This window comes from Labeo rohita, chromosome 20, assembly GCF_022985175.1.
Source record: "Labeo rohita strain BAU-BD-2019 chromosome 20, IGBB_LRoh.1.0, whole genome shotgun sequence".
NCBI lineage: Eukaryota > Metazoa > Chordata > Actinopteri > Cypriniformes > Cyprinidae > Labeo > Labeo rohita.
The window spans coordinates 1114104-1134687 of NC_066888.1; the positions used below are offsets into that span (position 1 = coordinate 1114104).

Sequence of the window (20584 nt, forward strand, 5' to 3'; positions counted from 1 at the left end):
CCATTTCCTGTTTAACACTATAAAGCTGCTTTGACAAATCTGTATCGTAAAAAGCGCTATATAAATAAAGGTGACTTGACATTTATCACTGGGTACAAAGAGGCCTTATCCTTATAAGGATTTGGTATTTTTCTCAGTCACAAATAGTAAACTTAATGCTGGTTTAAAAAAAGTCATGTAGGCATTTTTTAAACAATCTGTTCGATATAGTCCTTGCAATCAATAATACCAACATAATAGTTAGTGGCCCAGAGGAAATTACAGATGGAGAGCAGTATGTCAACGAACAAAGAACCACATGGTTGCTGCAGTGAGTTTCTGCTTTTTGACTGTAGCTTTACTACTTAAAATTATAAGACGAAAACGGAGCTCCACCAACACTAGTAATAACGTGAAACCAGCTGAATCCCAGTTTAGACACACCAGAGAATGTTGCAGTACTGACAGAAAGCGTTACCATCTTAAAAAGAGAAGGAGACTTTCTTAAAGGGAAAAAAACTCAAAAGATTAAATGTTCAGGACATCCTGAAAAGAACAGGATCTGTATGGATAAACTGTACTCTATAAGAGTGAGATGTGCTGAAACAGGTAGAGAATGTGAGCGCTGCACCTGAAGCCGATCTGATTGATGTGGTCCGTCTCCAGCAGCATCTTCCACAGCAGACACAGGAAGAGAGGTGGCGAGCCCTGCATGGAGAAGTGTGTGATGATGTCGTTCTCCACGGTCATAGACTTCCACTTCCTGTACTCCTCCTCCACGTTCTTCTTCAGGTTAAAACGACTCTCCTGCGGAACGTTATTCTGCTTGAAGAATGCCTGGGAAATGAAGACAAGAGAGATGGGAAGTTATTATGAATCTGATTAAAGGACCGCCAAGAACCGTAAAGTCATCTATAACAATGACTACATTAGCATCCACAGAAGATAATGTTCTGTTCATTTTAAGTGTGCACTGCTGGTTTAAATACTAAATCAATTGGCTGGATGTTTTTATTGTTCATAACTATAAAAGGTGATTCCAGCAATATTGTTCCTGTGTCGGTATACTTAGAGTTGTGCTGTGGACTGTCCTTGATGTGAAGATTATTGAGAAACAATGTAAGACATTCCTATTTTCTTGGTATCTCTGACTTCCAAGTTCAAACCATAAAAATGTTCAGGAACCAGTCAGATGATAACTCATAGGGAAACAAGGTGAAAACACACGTATGAGTCTTTAACAGCGAACAGACATCTCTTTGCAAACAAGTTGCAGAGGATAAATGAGGCTATTTAGTGCTAACAAACAACTGTTTGACACAGAGGATCCTTTCCCTGCGTTTATACATTTCAGAAACCATCATGGGTTTTAAAGCTGGAAGTCTGACGTTATGACATTTTAGTGCACTTCTCCAAGTTTTGACTTTGCAAGTTTAATGGAAAGCAGCAATAACAACATAATCCCAACATAAACCAAGTCCTCATGTTGCCTATTCAGAAAAAGTTCAAACAACAGAAGACTCCTCAGCTCTTAGAGGTCAGTAGATGTCCAGAAGCACTCCATTTCTTATCCATGTTACAAACACAGCATCAAAACACTGAAGATGAAAGGGAATTCATCGACTCGAGACATCCTGAGAGGGAGTGACGTCAATCAGTGTGTTTAAAACTTCACAGTCATCCTAGAGATGTACTAAAACTTCACTAGTGTACTAGCATTCATGACAAAATAGATTGGGTATAAAGAAAATGCAGTCAATTTTAAAGTTCATTTTCCTAATCACAGCGCCACTAAAGCGCAAAAATATACTATATATGTAAATATACTAATTAGGGCGGTCAGCATTATTACATGCAATTCATTCAAAAACATCCATCATATCCATCCATCACGTGCGAAACTAATTGCGCAACTAATGAGTGTTTACACACTTCAAAATTAATTGTGCTCTGTCAGTTTTGCCAATAAAAAATTCTGAAATAGATTTATATAATTATAGCAGCTCCAATTAGTTGGTTTACTTGGTAGTCTATAATAATTATTAAAACAGGATACATGGTGTGTGACAAGTGTGACATTAATTGCAATTAAATCACAATGAAGTGTGAGAACAATCATGACTATAAAATCGTAATCTACTGACAGCTCTGATAGTAATACTGGGTTTTATGCATAGGCAAATATTTGTCATTAGCAGGTTACGTGGGCATTGTACAGTGGCAGACTGATTTGTTTTAAGACCATGCATAATACGTATGTATTAGTCTGTGCATGAGCATAGAACTATAGTGTCACATGCCGTGTACATGTGTTGACTGCCTCAATTCATACATACGGGTCAAATGGAGGATACGTTCAAAGAATAGCGTAACTTTAATGTGCAAAAAAGTATACTTTATGAACTGTAATACACTGTATATTCTACTAAAGGAACAGTTCACTCAAAAATGAATCAAAATCGACTGAGTTTGTTTGACAGACAGAATGACAGTCAAAACAGCTGATAAAAAAACATCACAATAATACAGTAATCCACACCACTTTTGTCTTCTAACTGATGGACTGGAGTGGTGTGCATTACTTGTGGATTATTGTGTTTTTAATCAGCTGTTTGGACTCTCATTCTGATGGCACCCATTCACATCCATTGGTGAGACAGTGATGGAATTTCTACAAACCTGATGAACAAACAAACTCATCTACATCTCGAGATGACCTGAGCACATTTTTATTTTTGGGGTGAACTACTCCTTTGAGGACACTCCAAAGAGCGCATGTTTGATTTCGAGTCAGATATGATTCAGTAAATTAACTGCTCTGAAGATTCAGTGAATGAGCCATCAGACTTATTAAAAAGTGAAGACAAGCAAAACAACAAGCGGCGCTGATCATTCATTGTTTATTAATTATCTTGTGGCTGCAAGTCCTTCTTCATATTATACTGAGACAGCAACATCTCAAGAAATTCCGTAGGTGTTTTTACGTAGGTGTGAGTTAGAGTGTGTATATGTGTACGTATACCTGTAGAGGAGCAGGGAAACAGCTGAGAGTGTGAGAGGCCCAGTTATGAGGTGTGAAGTTCATGATGGTCTGCAGGATGTCCTTACACCAGGTCCCCTGAATGGAGTCCGAGCCAGTGAAGAAATCTGCACCACACACAGACGGGGGAATCTGGTACATTATTAAGGGACAAACTGATTTTGAAAAACAATATTATCAGAGGTTATTTCAAGCATGCTGCCAGCTCTTTATGTAAATATTTATCATGAAATTGAGTGACTGAACCAAACGCTCTGTGACAGAAAACCAATCATGAGGTCAGTTATGTAATAAGATTTTAATCGGTCAAGGCATCAGCAGTGTGTTATTAAAGGTGTGAAATACCTGTAACGTGTGTGGCTCGAGCCAGCGTGAGGATCAGCGCTCGGTTCAGCTCCTCGGACTCAGCAGACAGCACAGTTTTAGGGTCATTGAGGAAACGTGTGAACTGCGGCTGAACCTCTGAACTCCCCAGAGCCGTGATCAACCTCAGAGCGGTGCTCTCAACACTGCTCACACAAACACACAGAATGAGTACAGACAGCAGACCAACACACAGGCTGTGACTGGAACAATGCACTGCCATACTACAGATACTAAAGTTGTAAGACGCAAGTTATGCACTTATGAAAACAAGTGTCAAATGAATTAAGCAGCACATGCATTTGACAATGTTTAAATATCTAAAAAAAAAATTAGTGGATAGTATATACTGCACACCACTGTACTATGAAATTTTTACACTTTTAAAATGCCACTACATTCCAACGTGAAAAAGAAATTACAGTAATTCACACCTCAAGTGGAATAAGAGTCAATTTTATAATTAATTGTTGATTTTCAAATGCTACATCCTCGATGACGTATATGACTGATGTATGCGTCCTCCAGAAGACACAGCCTTCTAAATGAGACACTATGAGAAGTGTGTGGGCGGAGACTAACCAGAGGTGCAGCTGGTTCTGATTGGTCTGTGGAACAGCGGCGAGCGAGTGAAGGTGTGACAGGAGCTGCACACGGTAATGAGGCTGAATGTGGTGCATGCGATAACTGAACATCTCCAGCAGTGTGTGCAGAATCCCCCACGCGTGCGACTTGAACACGTTCGGCAGAAGCTGACCTAGTAAAGGGTCGAAGAAACACATGGTCACACCTAAATAAGGGGACAGTTTAACAAGAAACCCAGAAAAATCACTGACACGTGCGTCAGACTTACTGATAAAGCCCTTAATGCCAAGGGACTCGATCTCCATGTAGACCAGCAGTCTGCTGTACGTCTCCACTAAGGCAGGGGCCAGAGCAAGACTAGACTTGGCGTGGGCCAGTTTAATGACACGGGTTGCAATGCTGTGGATCAAGCTAATGGGAAAAAGAAAAGGTACACATGAAGGAGCACAACTGCAATACATTACACATATACCTGCATACATATGGGATACAACACTGCTGTGTTTTGCTGAAGACACCTTTATGCACAGACACGACTAGCAACCTTACAGTAACTCACCATGACAGAGCAAAGAGAGCAACGTCTGTAGTTAAAGTAATGCCTCCATATGATAAACCTCTCCAGTACAAAGACAACTCTAACCCTGATCAAACACACATGAACCTGCTTAATCAAGGTGTTCAGTGTTATTTGATCATTACACACAGGTGTGTTAAAACAGGGTTGGATGTAAAGTCTGCAGGATGGAACTCTTCCAGGAGCAAGGTTGGAGATCCCTGCCCTAGAGGTTCAAATGGAGGCTGAAACAGAGCATCCAGCACTAAAGGAGAGTCTCAAGAGGGAGCCGCTAACATAGCAAAACAACTAGACCAATAAAACAAGTAGGTCTGGGCAGACATGATCCTATTGAAGGCAACAGTCAAACAAATCCTAAATGGCAACGAAGAGCATCCCTTCTGAAATTACAATATCTAGAGCAGGGGTGTCCCAACCTGTTCTTGGAGAGCTACTTTCCTGCAGTTCCGCACTCAAGTGTGTTAAATTAGGCTTGGAGTTAAGCTGGGCTCACACTGTGTGATTTTTAATAATTCTTTATGATTGTTGCTTGTCAGACTGTACGAACATCATGATCATGTCACACTGTGGGATCTCATTGTCATTAATGTCAGACAGTACGACAGTCAAGACGTAAACAGGTGCGCGCAACCTGTCCGGAGTTTTACATTATTATAACCCATACACGTTCAGTGACTGCGAGCTGCATTATATGTGGTGCTGAAATGTTGGCTATCATTAAGTTTATGAATAGCCAACATTTAAGAAAAATGGTGCAAGCAGCACTACACACCCAAATGGAAACAGCGGCACAACCGGAGTTCATCATAGCAAAGACAGCATATCATATGATTTCCGTGCATGGCGGACAGGAGCATCAGAGTTTACGTGGTTAGAAGAAATCTCTGGCAACAATTCTGATTATGGTGTGTCTTGAAAAACAGAAACAGTTTGACATTCGTCGTAGGAGATGCAGAACTGTGCCAAATCTTCTGACACTGACAGAATTTCATTGGAGGTAAAATCTGATTGCAACAGCCATTAATTGGCTGTTGATGAACATGTCAAACCAGACTACAGATTTTACGGGGGCAGCCGTGGCCTAATGATTAGGGAGTCGGGCTTGTAACTGAAAGGGGTTCGAGTCCCAGGTCTGGCAGGGATTGAAGGTGATAACCAGCGCTCTCTCCACCCTCAATTCCACGACTGAGGTGAGTCCCTTGAGCAAGGCACCGAACCTCCACCGAATCGCACCAGCGATAGCAATATGGCTGCCCACTGCTCCGGGTGTGTGTTCACGGTGTGTGTGCGTGTTTGTTCACTACTCACTACTGTGTGTGTGCACTTGGATGGGTTAAATGCAGAGCACAAATTCCAACTTTGGGTCACCGTACTTGGCCACATGTCGTGTCCTGGAATTATAGGAATCCTGTAGGATTTTCAAAATTTCATCTCAGACGGCCAAATCGTGGCCAAAATCGCACAGTGTGAGCTCGGCTTTAAAGTGTAGTATGGCAGCTCTCCAGGAGGTGGAGTTCCATGAGGAAGCTACTCATCTAGTAACAATACAGGCTTCATTCAATCATTGCATGCTGAAGTCATCAAACGCTCTATAAAAGGTCAAGTGGAGCTTCTATCCTCACGAGATGTTACTATCTCTAGAACAGTGTTGTCCAGTCCTGCTCCTGGAGGGCCACTGTCCTGCAGAGGTTAGCTCCAACACACTTGTCTAGAAGTTTATTGCGATTCTCAAGACTTTGATTAGCTGGCGATCCCACCTGAAGCCATCATGACGAGCTTAAGTAGTCATCCAATGGATCTTAAAGGGTCTAGCAAATCTTCTATCCATAGAACAATGGGGTCCAATCCTGCTACTGAAGCACCACTGTCCGGCAGAGATTAGCTCCAACACACCTGACTGGAAGTTGATCCTTAAGAGTTTGATTCTGAACTTGAGTTCAGTCTGAACTTATCCCTCCAGGAGCACTGTTGGCTACTTCTGTTTGGAAGTTCAAATAGAGACTAAAGGCCGTTTCACACTGAGCGTAAAGTGAAAAATTGAGGCGAATTGCAGACAAACAGTGCTTTCACACAGAGCGTGACATGATTGATCGCCTTCTGCTAATCCTGTCTGCATGCTAGGTGCCGGCGACAAACATTTCACAACAGCAGCTGCTCCAGGAACGTGATCTAAGATCAAATCTAACTGGATGGTCTTTTTCTTTGCAGAGCGACGGAGGGAAAGAAACAAAACACAGGACGAAAAAAATCTTCGTTTTTTTGCATCGTGAATGAAACTGCCTTAAGGGTGTACTCACACTCACCAAGCATGATCGTCCCTCTCTACATTCCACTGCTGGCCTGCACTCACATTGCACTTTACATTCTGGGCTGGAGTGCACTTATGCGTTATGATGATGCAACTGTTTCACTGATCACCTAGTCAAACGAACCGGGCTTGGGGGGTCAAATGCGCTCAGGTACGGTTCAGATCACCTTGTGTGAGTACACCCTAGAAAACAACCTCCAGCACCAAAGAGGAGTACCATGATGGAGCCACAGACCAAGCTACTGAAACCATCATGACATGTTGAAAAAGTCATCAAACTCATTTTAAACTGTTCTCTGCATTTTAGGGTGAATGTCCTCCAGGAAAATGTCATTCTCAAGAGATGTTATAGTCTTCAGAACAAGGGTATTTGATTCTGCTCCTGGAGGGCCACTGTCCTGCAGAGTTAGCTCGAACACACCTGTCTGGAGGTTTTTTTTAGTAATCCTGAAGACCTTGTTTATCTGGTTCAGGTGTGTTTGTTTAGGGCTGGAGGTAAACTCTGCTGAAAGTTGACCCTTCAGGAGCAGAACCCCTTTTTTTAGGGCTGCACTGTAAATCGAAATGAAACTGCAATCGCATTTAAGCAAAAGCTGCCACTGTCATGCGCATCTTATGAGGGAAGCATGGTTCTGTGATCAGTAGTAAATCTCCATCTGAAGGCCAGAGGGCACTCTCGCATGGAAACTCCAAATACATTCGAAGAAGAAACTCAGGAACTCATGATCGCTGCAGCTGAATAAACAGAAGATTTAACTGCTTTCATTGATTAAACGTGACTAATAAACATATATAGTGTATATAGTAGCTATAGTGTAGCTTGTCAGTGAACTACAGCTCTGTGTAGTAAATGCTGCTCCATCTGAAAGCATCTGCTGGAGATTTACTACTGATTACACAACCAGCTTTACTGACAAAAATGTGCATGACAATCACATTTGATTAATCGTACAGCCCTACTTTTTTGGAATGAGTATGCTGACTTGTGCATGGAGGAGGAGCCTGTGCACTCTATTTTTGTATCGCGACAATAAGCCCCCGTGGTGCTCAATGAGTAACAAGAATCCAGGATAAGTCCTCTAAGTCCAGCAGTGGATGAACAAGCTCCACTGGCAGGAAAGAGGACAGAAGAAGTCCCTTACCACGCACCACTCCACGAGGAGCTCAAGAAACACGACAGGAGTCCACCACACCTCATCAGAAGTGAATGAAACACTTCCTCCTACTCCAAAATATGGGAGTTGAGGGTTGAACATGTCCTCCTTCACATTCAAAAGTGTCTTATTGTTCAGGAAGAGGATGCACACTGGTTATCCATCTGTCAGCACGTGAGAGGATATAACAGCCTCTTGTAATCATGACGGGACACTGCCAGCTTCAGTCGCACTGTTTGTTGGCAGTGCAGACAGTTGTTTAAAAATGGATGACACTGAATTATTGCATTTGCTACAGTAATGGCATGAGTAAAAGCCATAAAACACTCCACTGAGAATTTCCTTCCAACCCCTGGAAAAGTCCAGACAAAAAAGCTGCTGCTGCATCAGTCATATTCTCCAACAGCGTGTTGTGCTCAGTTATGACAGTCAGCATGGAAAAACTCACTCTTCAAGACGTTCCCATGGTTCTGAATGGCACTCAATATCAGATGAGAGCACTGTAGCAGACTGAATGAAACTCATTTATACTGTAATTGGAAATCAAAACTAATAAAAAAAAAAGTCTCAGTAAACAGTTGGACAGATGTAGTTAGTAGTGTTGGGTTTGAGTCCACCTAAGTCGAGTCCAAGTCAAGTCTTTAACAATTCGAGTCTCAGTACAACTAAACACTACTGTTTGTGAGTATCTTAAGCTTGTTTTAACCTTTTAAACTAGAAAAGGCAATGTCAATTTGAATGTAACAAAATCAAAGCTCTATTGCATTTTGACAATTCCAATTTTTGATTTCACATCATTTTATACAGAAGTTACAGCTGACTTGACCGTGACACCGTGATGAATTCTCTTACTAGTCATGGCTGGTCAGAACAAAACTAGTTTACATGGAAATAATAAGTTTGAGTATCTCCTCTCACCTCATCTTAGCATGGACAGTGAGGGAGTCCAGCAGGTTCATGGGTAGAGGCGTGACGGAGCCGGACGCCATGCAGTTGGTGCCGGGCAGAGTGATGCGCATGCTGCCGTTACCGTAGATGGTCTCCACCAGGACCCCCATGGGCAGAGTGAAGCACTCGGAGTTTGTGGAGTACGCGTTACACAGCAGTGCGATCTTATAGTCGGTCATGGGCAGACTCTTATTGCGCAGGCTCTGCTGAAGAAACCTGAACACAGAGAGAAACAGGATGTCAATGTGTTGACGGACACATGGAGCGGTCAGTTCATGTGCATCGTGTGTGAGGATGTGTGCGTCTTACTCGTGGTGCAGCTTGAGCGAGTGTGGGATGGGGATCTGGAGTTTGGAGTTGTCGTTCTGAGCTTTGCGGTTCAGGTGGATCCAGATGCAGGTCATTGCGAAGGCATGAGTGGACTGAGGCTTATTGATGTCCGGGACTGGAATACACTACACACAACACATGATGCATTACAAAAATGTTTCTAAAAAACAATTTGATAGTACATCTGTTTTCAACATTGAAAATAATCAGAAATGTTTCTTGAGCAGCAAATCAGCATATTAGAGTGATTTCTGAAGGATCATATGAAAAAAATCTGGAGTAATGATGCTGAAAATTCAGCTTTGATCACAGCAATCAATTACAGTTTAACATACGTTCACATACAGCTATTTTAAAATGAAATAATATTTCATTTTTTACTGCATTTTTTGATCAAGCAAATTCAGCTTTGGTGAGCAGAAGAGATTTCTTTCAAAAACTTTTAAAAACAAGAACTAAGAGCAGGATTGAAAGAGAGCTGAAGTCTACAGGATCATCAATACAATCAGACTCCTCTGTCTGTTTGATGGAGGACTCTTTAATGCTTTCCTGTGGGCGAGCGTCTAATTGCCTTGTGCTCGTTACATGCTTTAACTAAACTCCAGGGCTGATGGGCAGTCGCAGCACATCTGTCTAACACAGATGCTGTGGGCTAATGGCTGCATCACAGCGGCCCAGCAGACGGAGCCAGCAGCTTGTCTTTCATCAGCTGTCCTGCTGGGCATCACAAACGGACAAGCACAAAGCTAACAACTATGACGGTGTAAATAGCCGACACCGCGTGTGAACATCACTAATCACAGCAACTGCCTAAACGACCAATTCAGTGAGCTAATACTGGCAGCACTAATGACAGACAGCTGATATCGGCTGAGGCTGTGTCCATCAGCATGTTGCCTATATGGTGCCTTTAAGACATTGAAAGGGGAATTCAAGAATAATGAATTGAATCTACAGAAAGCGCCGTTTATTTGCCTGCGATGTCTGTACTGTTTAAGTGCCTGAATCACAGAAGGAATTATACAGATTAGGCAACAGGACAAACACAAAATCTGTGCTGAAAACGAGTGACGCATTTAAATTTCAGCAGCTTAAACTATTTGGCTAAAAATGAATTTGACAATGACAATATCAATTTCTTGTAATTTTGTTCCCAGTGCATCCACCATCCCATTATCAAAATAAGCTTTGAGCTTTGTTACTTTTAATATGAAACTCAAAGACACAAAAAGCCCGTGATCTCTCTATAAGAACTATATCTCTATAATAATTACACCATTCTTTTATTAACGGGGGTCGAAGAGAAAATCAAGAACGAATTATAGGTTTTTTTGCAGCACTTAAACCTGCAAATATAATTTTCTTAGAAGCCAAATTTGTATTACAAATACTAAATGATGAATCCTCATTAAATAAATATAAAGTAAGCAGTTTAGGGACTGGGAACTCCAAAATATCCTCAAGAAATACTGCCACTTGAGACCAAGGATTAGAGGCATCTGGGCAATCCCAGAAGATATGTAAGTGTGTGCCAGCCTAATTCATATGACATTTTGTACAATTCAGGGTTTCTGTAAGCTTCGTTTAAAACGTCTGTATAGGGAAAGGTAAAACTTCTGAACAAACTTAAAATGAATCAATTGGTACACAGAAATTTTTGACAAAAAAAAAAAACAAAAACATTATTCTATGTGTTCTCCTGGTCCAATTCCATGTCCCTCTCCTTAAAGGAGAAGTGCACTCCCAGAACAATTTACAGATAATGTACTCACCCCCTTGTCATCCAAGATGTTCATGTCTTTCTGTCTTCAGTTGTAAAGAAATTGTGTTTTTTGAGTTTAACATTTCAGGATTTTTCTCCATATAATGGACTGATATGGTGCTCCGAGAAAAATACAATTGAAATACTTTTTAATGTCAAACATTTGTCTTGCTCTCCCTGAACTCTGTGTATTCTGGCTCAAGACAGTTAGGGTATGTCGAAAAACTCCAATCGTATTTTCTCCCTCAACTTCAAAAATCATTTCAAAATCATCCGACATCACTGCAGAAGTACAGACCCAGTTACTCTTTACAAAGTGAACATGCAAAGAAGATCAAACACCCTTAACAAAAAAGGTAAAACAGTGATATAGCATGATTTTGAAGTTGAGGGAGAACATGAGATGGGAGTTTTGCCACATACACTGTCACGAACCATGACATGAGTTCAGGGACAGCAAGACAAGATCAGCGTTTGACATTAAAAAAATCTGTATTATTTTTATGAAAATAATTGATTGTTTCGCTAGATAAGACCCTTCTTCCTCGGCTGGGATCATTTACAACCGCATTAATGATCGTTTGAAGCCGCATTTAAACTGCATTTTGGAAGTTCAAACTCGGGGCACCATATCAGTCCATTATATGGAGAAAAATGCTGAAATTTTCTCAAAAAACAATTTCTTTACGACTGAAGAAAGAAAGACATGAGGTGAGTACATTATCTGTAAATTGTTATTCTGGATGTGGATTTCTTCTTTAAGGTCTTGACTCCATGATTCAATCACTCCCAGAGCTTTATCACGTATTGAGATTACCTGTGCAAATATTCTAGATATCAGTCCAGAGCATGACGTTCCTGGATAAATCCACAGACTCAGCGGGTGAGCACAAAGGGGAGAATCCCAGAGAACTCCATGAGCTTTGAAAAATGTGGACTTTACGTCTTCTTGCAGACACTAATTTAAAGTGATGTTCAGTCAACTAGATCCCTACAGCAAATTCAAAATTTACATAACCACAAACTAGTAAGCTGTGCTATTTGAAAACAGCATCATGAAGCTCAGTGAAATGGCAGTGTGATTTCCAGACGTGTGCACAATATGTATCAGACAGTGAAAGGACTGCGCACAGGTGTATTCACTGGGGTGGTGAAGCCTGCAGTCTAAGATCTGGACTATAGGGATGCAGGTTTAAAACCTACATTAGGAAATCTATGCACTGTCCTAGGCACTGAAGTACACTGCAAATCAAAGCACCTGCTAAATGATTACTAATGACTGGCTGAATAAAAGGGGTTAGCAGCGTCAGCTAGCACTAAATGAAGCCTTGATCAGATGACCTCAACCAAAAGCATGTCACATTATGAATTCATGAAGTTTTCACAGGCCGCCGTGTCCCATTTAAATGAAAGCAACAGCAGAGTCACTCACCTCCTTCTCCGGGTACAGCAGGTCAAACAGCTTCATGACAGGCAGGAAATCAGCCAGAGCGTTCTTCTGAATGCTTCCTGAGATGAATTGCAGGAGCACCCACATCAGGTGATCCCTGCCTTTGATCAAACCCCGACCAGCAAGCTGTTCAGAAGAGGAAGAAACAATGAAGCACAGGCTAGAAGGTCTTTCCCCATGTAATCAGAAGGGAGCAGAAGTGTAATTGATGTGTGAGAGTGTGTGTGCGTGCTTTTGTGTGGCCCCGTCCCAAATGGTGCACTCTTCGTGGAGTTCCAGTCAGTCTAGTTTGGGGCTGCACTTGTCCGTGAAAGCAAAATGTGGCCCATTTGTCATTTTATGGATCAGTGTGACCTTTAGCAAAGCCTGCACTGGTGGTCACTTTAAGTGCTTCGCTCATGCATCTACTTACTTGCCAGCAAAAGACTGCTGATTTTAGGTTTGAAAATGTTAAAAATTCATCAGTATTACAAATATTATCATTGGACAGCATTCCCACTTCAAGCCAAATGTCAAATTCCCTGACTCTTCCCTGGCTTTCACTGACTAAAAAGCTGATTTTCCATGACCTATAACGAACGGAAAAACAGGCGGCTGTTGTGCTGAGCACTGAGCAGACAAAAACCAGCCATGGACAGCATTTGAAATCCATCCATTTTCTAGCTTTATTTACCTGTTCACAGACGTTTTTACTACAAAACAAAGTTAAACACGCATACTTTTTTGGGTTTTGTTTGTTTTTTCTTTTTCCCTGTTAAATGCACTTTAATATTTTTCTGCACTATTTCTACAGAAATTACTTCATGGTTTTTATGCTTTCAGGGGTTAAACACTCCCTGTGAGTGAATTTTCTGTTTGTCATCAAGTTCATCATTCAGTATTTTTCTTTCTTCACATTTAGTTTTTTCTTTTCTGTCATTGAAGTGGTTATTTTGTAGCTCTTGAAATGTACATTTTTTCTGGCATGTTTTCCTTAGTTAACAGGTACAGCCTGGTGATTGCATTTGACTTAATTGCTGGTTGATAAGTGGGAAGGGAATAAAATGGCGCTGAAACATAGCCTATCCATAAGTCAAAATGTGTGAAACATCATGTTAAAATAAACATACGGTATAGAAAAATTTAATTTTGATAAATGGAAACTAAAATTTGAAGTGACAAACAAAAATCTTTTTTTTCCATTACTTAGACAAAAATATATAAAATTCCCTGACTTTCAGTGTCTGGAATAGACCCTTTAAAATTCCATGATATTCCAGAAATTCCATGACCCGTAGGAACCTGATTGTATTTTTTAGGTGTACTAAAAAATAACAGTTTTTTTATTTAGTATAATTTTTTTTTTTTAATATATAGTAGTAGTATTATAGTAGTCATTATTTTATCAAAAAAAAAATATATGTCACATTGTGCAGTGTGAACACCAAACCAGATTTTCCTGTGCTCTCATAAGAACCAGACCGGAAAACACTGCCTATAACAGGGGTCGGCAACCTACGGCACGCGTAAAAAACTGCATACTGATGTACATTCGAGGCAATTTGTTTTCATACTCACACAGCCTGTTAGGAGCTACAAATACTATGTGTGAGAATGAACTTGCGCTAGTCTACAGATGCGTGCGTGACCGCTGCGCATACTAGGTGCTTCAGATCAAAACCTCAGCAGTCTAACGTTGCTTGTCAATGTCAAAATGACTGAGATGGCCAATCAAATAAAAAGCATCACAAAAGCAGAGTGCGACGCGTCAGTTTAAAGTTGAAACAAAGCGAGGTAAGATTAAGACGCAAATCATTTAACATTGGTCAACTGTTTACGATAGAAATGTTAAATGACCGACAGCTATAGCCAGTGATGCACACTACTTTTTTCCCACATTTTTTTTAAAAATATGGCCATTTTGAGAGAGTGAGAGAGAGAGATGTGTGTGAATTGTCTGTGTCTCCCAGTACATCTACAAGATGTCTGTTAAAGATCACTTGTTCTAGAAAGCATCTGCTGTGTACAAACATCTGACAGACGTCCATAAGATGTCAGTTTAACATACATTCTAAATCATAAACATCTTAAAGACATCTAATAGATGTCTATTCAACATCTGATAGGAAATGACCAGTAGACGTATTGCAGATGAGCAAACACTCTTTACGTCCTGCAGATGTAAATGCAGTGTAGTGTTTCTCACTACAAACAATGAAACAGCAATTTCACCCCCCCTCGTTGCTGAGAAATAAATGATTCGGTATCGATTAATAAAATTCATGTGGCAGCACTGACAACAAGTTTATGAGCTTCTGAATGTTACTTTTTGCACAGCGCGTTCTCTGATCTCTGTGTGCGAGTGGTGTGTGCGTCAAATAAAGCAGCGCATTAATATAGAACAGCACAGTGGTCAACCAGAAAAATTAAAAAATGGCACGTCATGCCGAAAAGGTTGCCTACCCCTGACCTATAATCATCTGTTACAACAGATGAGAGATTCATTGATGGAGATGAAGACGATGTGAAATGATAATTTAATACACACTTGTGTCCTGGCATGTTCTGACACCTGAGCAATAACATGGGTAATTTCCCGAACACCCATTCTCCTAATTGTTTGGTATCTCTACTATCCCGTCCCATTAAAAAACACTTTTTTTTAAAAAACATATATTTTGTTTTCGCTTTAGTTAGCGTCTCAGTACATTTGTTTTTGTTGCTTCTATTAGTTTTTATGAGTCTTTATTTTTTGAGTTAATTTAGTTTGAATTATTTTAGCACTTCAACTAAACAAAACGTTGAAATGTTGCTTTGGCAATTAGTTGAAATAAGTTTGTTTATATTTCTTGGTATTTATTTCAGTTAATGTTAAGCAATGAATTTGTTAAGGTTTTAGTTAACAATAATAACCCTGTTCTGACATCATACCATAGGTCTCTCATGTGCATGTGATTATTAAAAACTACACTTCTATTTGCATCAGCTAACATTTGATGTTCTTAACATCAAACACCAAGGTATATTCTGTATGTTAGGACCAGTTGGAATATGCAGAATGGAGAATAGAGGATAAATTATCATATAATAACTGCCTAACCTGTTAACTAAACTGATATGATTGGAAAGCTCAAAATCTGATATTGTGTTACCATAGAAGTACTTCAAATCGTTTTGGCGAGCTTCTTCCTCTAGTGGGCAGTATCAAGTATTTCATTACAAAATTTACTACAAATAATCGTAATTAAAACATCTCATCTTGACTAAACAAATATTCTTAGAAATGTCTGCATCTCAAAGCTTCATATTTGGTGATTTTTTTCCTAATAAAAGTAATATTTTTAAAAGTAATGTATACATTTGTGACAGGAAAATGCCTTTAAATCATTTACTAGTGCTCAGATGACACCCAGTGGCTATTTCTGGTATAGTGCCTAAATAAAATCTCACATGAAACTCAATTTTGTGATATCAACTAGGGCTGGCCGTCATATTGAGTTTGTACAATATACTGATATATTTTTTGTAAATGACATGGAATGAGGCAAAACTTCATTGTTCACAGGAGTTTGAAACAAGAGCATCTGAAAAATAACATAGGACATGGAGTGAGCTGCTGCGGGGGAAAGTGCATATTCCAATTTGTCCAAAACGCGAGACATGCTTTGTATTCGGGGTTTTAAAATAAGTGGTAAGAGACAGTAAACCTGTAGTCTAAAGCGGCTTGCTCTGTCAGATGCTCTGACAGATACATGTGCTGACAGATACTCGAAAGTATATGACATGTGCTGTTTTCCTCAGTGAATAAGTTTTTACAGGTATACTCTCCATCTTTAAATATTAAAAAGTCAGAAATATTTCTATTTTACTGTCAGGAGCGCATGAGTCTTCTGCATGCAATTCACTAAATTTCACAGACTTTTGCTAAAATATTTGTTGTTGGACAATAAATCTGCCATATGTACAATTTTAAACCTACAAGTAATCATATTTTTATGACGGCACAAACCGTAGAGTGACTGTTGTCATGGGGTAATCAAAATATAATATAATTAGTCTGTGTTTTTGTTTTATTTATTTCCATTTTAATAGCATTCTTTTTGTTTTTTTGATTGTAATGTATCCCACAGGTCAGCACTAGCTTATGTCACTTAGGTGTACTACCAGGGGAGGACCTGATGGGCATGAATGCACCATTTGGGACATGGACCTGTGTGAGCGCTGCACCTTCTGATGGAGCGACAGCACCATGTGAGGGAAGCTGGCGAACTGGAACAGAACGAAGAAGATGAGCTGGCTGGAGAGGTGCTGCCACAGGAGCTGACTGGTGCCGCCGTCGTCGAACTGCTCCTCCGTCTCGGACCGCTCCATGGCGTACACCACCAGATCCACCAGCTGGTCCTCCAGAACCGGACATCTCTGCTTGTGCTGTAACAGGGCAGAACAGCGGACAGAGGCGCACTCTTACACAGACCAGAACGACTACAGACACACCAGTAACTGGGCCTGAGGAAACACTCATACATGACCTACGGCACACATCACTGAGTCCAGCACACATTTCTCATATCTTACTCTTCAGTTTATCACATACAATCTGGATAGTTTAGTTGAAGTAGTTCAGTACACTAGAGGGCCTCATACTATCACTTTCTGGTGTTTAGGAATCTGACTTTCTGACTTCCTCCTTATTACACAAACATGATTAGGCAATGAACACTGAATAAGCATCGCTGACATGTGAAAGCGGCCAGAAGTGTGCTAATGCATTTGAGTTTCTGACATTCTGAGTAAGCTTAAAGGAGAAGTTCACTTCCAGAACAACAATTTACAAATAATTTACTCACAGTAAGACGTGTTCATCTTGTACATCCAAGATGTTCATATCTTTCAGTCCTGAAGAAATTATGGTTTTTGAGGAAAACATTTCAGGAGTTTTCTCCATATAATGGACTGATATGGTGCCCCGATTTTGAACTTCCAAAATGTAGTTTAAATGCAGCTTCAAGGGCTCTAAACGATCCCAGCCAAGGAAGAAGGGTCTTATCTAGTGAAATGATCTGCCATTTTTTTCTGAAAAAAAAAAAAAAAAAGTATTCTTTTTAAGCTCAAAAGCTGGTGTAGCACAGGCTCTGGGATGCGCGTTCACGACACTACAAATCACCTCTAAGCTCATCATCTGTGTACTCCTGCTCAAAATGTAGAGTATGGCGAAAATCTCCATCTTATTTTCTCCTACACCTTCAGAATCGTCCCACATCGCTGTACCTTTTTGTCTGTAAACAGCGTTTAACTTACTTGCACTTTCTTAGTCCTTGCACGTTCACTTTGTAAACACTGGGTCTGTAGTACCGCGTGACCTTTCGACGTGATTCAATAGTATGTAGTGTCGTGGACGCGCATCCCAGAGCCTGTGCTACACCAGCTTTTGTGTTTAAAAAGTAAATAAATTTTTATTTTCCGAAAAAAAATTACAGATTGTTTCGCTAGATAAGACCCTTCTTCCTCGTCTGGAGTCGTTTAGAGCCTTTGAAGCTGCATTTAAACTACATTTTGGAAGTTCAAACTCTAGGCACCAATGAAGTCCATTATATGGAGAAAAATCCTGAAATGTTTTCCTCAAAAACCATAATTTCTTCACGACAGATAGACATGAACATCTTGGATGACAAGAGGGTGAGTACATTATTTGTAAATTGTTGTTCTGAAAGTGAACTTCTCCTTTACTATCAGAAACTAGTTGGAAGACAAAAATTTTATTAGCTTCTTAATAAAAAAAGACTTTGAAATAAAGTCAAATCTTAACCTTGTATCAAAATTTGAGGCTAAAATGACGTGGTTTTTAATATTGTAAGCTGGATGGTCTGATTTTGAAATTGATTTTGTTAACTGATGAAAGTGACATCAAACAAATGCCTTAAATATGTTATTATATTATTAAACATGTATATTATGCATATCAAATATGTATATTATATTACTATTATTATTATTATTATTATTATTATTAAATATACATAATACATGACCCTGGACCACAAAACCAAGGGTCTTTTTTTAAATGAGATTTATACATCATCTTTTTGAAAATCTGTAATCTGAGGGTGCAAAAAAAAAAATCACCTTGAGAAAATCACCTTTAAAGTTGTGCAAATGAAGCTCTTAGCAATGCATATTTCTAATCAATATATTCTGATATATTTATAGTAGGAAATTTACAAAATATCTTAATGAAACATGATCTTTACTTAATATCCTAATAATTTTGGCATAAAAGAAAAATCAATCATTTTGACCCATACAATGTATTTTTGGCTCTTGCTACAAATATACCCATGCTACTGAAGACTGGTTTTGTGGTCCAGGGTCACATATACAGATGGAACAAATTGTGGTGCTAAATTATGTTAAGGAATGAAAAATAACATTTAAATACCACAAAGAAAAAAAAAAAAAAAAGAAAACTAGAAACAACATCATCAAGAATCAAAACTAAGACCACAGTGCAGTTAAGGGGGAAAAAAAGGAAATGAAAAAGAAAGTGTCACTTTTTTATATTATTCATCAACTAAGAGCCTTAGTTCTGACATTAAATACAGCAATTTTATGAACAGGAGATTTTAGTCGTTTAATTTTAATGAATGTGTTTTTGGAAAGAGGAGGAAGTTTAGAGTTCTGAAACCTAGTGTTGTTCTCATTATCAAACTTTTTTATTTTAGTAGATCAAAGAAACATTGATTTCTCATGATCTAGGGCTGTAAGCAGAGTGTAATTCACTGTGTTTGAGTTACTCTGTCTATTGAATCTATTGCAACTCCCTGTTTCAGTTCATATGTCTTCTAAATTTGCCTTAAGTAATTGTTTACCGCTACATAAGCAGCTGTGATGTAACTTGGGGCAGTTACAGACAGTCTGCACATGATAAACATGAGCTGTTGTATTCACTGAACACACAGAGCATATTCAACACGGCCTCACGACGGTCACAGGAGATGACCAAACACAAATGGGAAACACTTCAGAGCAAACACACACACACACACACCCAAGAAAGCATGACATGAAGATGCTCACAGAAGCCCTGATCGCAAGGAAAGCTGCAGCATATCATCAGATTCAGTTCTGCATTTGTTGGGCTGACTGTGGGGAGAGTGGCGCCCCCTGGTGCTCAAGGGTCAGGAGCGCAACAGGTGCATGTGAGGCACGAGCAGGACGTGGAGGAGCTGATGCCCCATGTCACTCTGATACGCTGCAGCTTCCCCTGTAAGGTGGCATGCAGGGACTGATCTATCAGCGATGCTGGAGCGCTGGATGTGTCTACACATCGGTGTGGCCATTCAGACATACAGTTTGTTCATTACGTTTAAAGACCCCATGAAATGGAACACAGTGTCCTTTCTTGTGTCAGCGGATTTTCTATTGAAGCAGGAAACCAAAACCTGGAAAGTTTCACTTTTAGTGGGTTTCTGGTTTACCGCCTAAAATAAGGTTTGTAGTTAAAGGAATAGTTCACCAAAAAACAAACATTTGACGTTGAAATTTACACTAAGGCCCTATGATTTCTGTCATGTGGAAAACACGGACTGAATCGTGGAATCCAGTCATGTAAATGGAATTTACTGAATAACGCAGAATGTCACGGAATTTGTCAAAGTTGGAATGAATTAATCAAAAGTAGGTCATTACACTTAAATCAAACCACAATATGGACTAGTATCTGTAAATATTAAGCAAAACAACTACGAATCGTTCATGTTCTGCGTGTCTCTGGGTGCGTGAATGATGCAGATGCAGGAAAGTAATGGGAGTCACCAGATCAGGTGTTTTTAGACCATGTTAATCTCAGATGCGCAGTTTGGTTTATTACACACAGACTGAAGCATGCGTGACGCTCACGGTGATTTCAGCGTCTGCCGTCTTGCCAAATGAGAACTCAAATACATGGACAACATTTCTAAAGCTGAATGCTTATGAAGTTTCTTCATAAGCATTTTACAGTTTCTTTTGAGAGAAACTAATGTCATATCATATGAACACAGAAATGTAAAGGTATTCACAGCAACCCGTTAAAATAAAAGTTTGGTTTAACTTGATTAATTTTAATAGTAA

General features: G+C 39.7%; 1 protein-coding gene across 2 annotated transcripts in view; it reads right to left on the bottom strand.

The window, feature by feature from the left end:
- med23 (mediator complex subunit 23) overlaps positions 1–20584 on the bottom strand; it is a 57627-nt gene that overhangs the window by 26722 nt on the left and 10321 nt on the right. For both annotated transcript variants that reach the window (XM_051138476.1, XM_051138475.1), the window contains 9 exons: positions 16703–16903; positions 12479–12622; positions 9264–9409; positions 8925–9170; positions 4236–4378; positions 3965–4139; positions 3365–3528; positions 3002–3126; positions 611–816 (listed from right to left, as the gene is read on the bottom strand). In XM_051138476.1, coding sequence (XP_050994433.1) covers positions 611–816; positions 3002–3126; positions 3365–3528; positions 3965–4139; positions 4236–4378; positions 8925–9170; positions 9264–9409; positions 12479–12622; positions 16703–16903 — 1550 coding nt within the window. The remainder of the gene's footprint in view (positions 1–610; positions 817–3001; positions 3127–3364; positions 3529–3964; positions 4140–4235; positions 4379–8924; positions 9171–9263; positions 9410–12478; positions 12623–16702; positions 16904–20584) is intronic.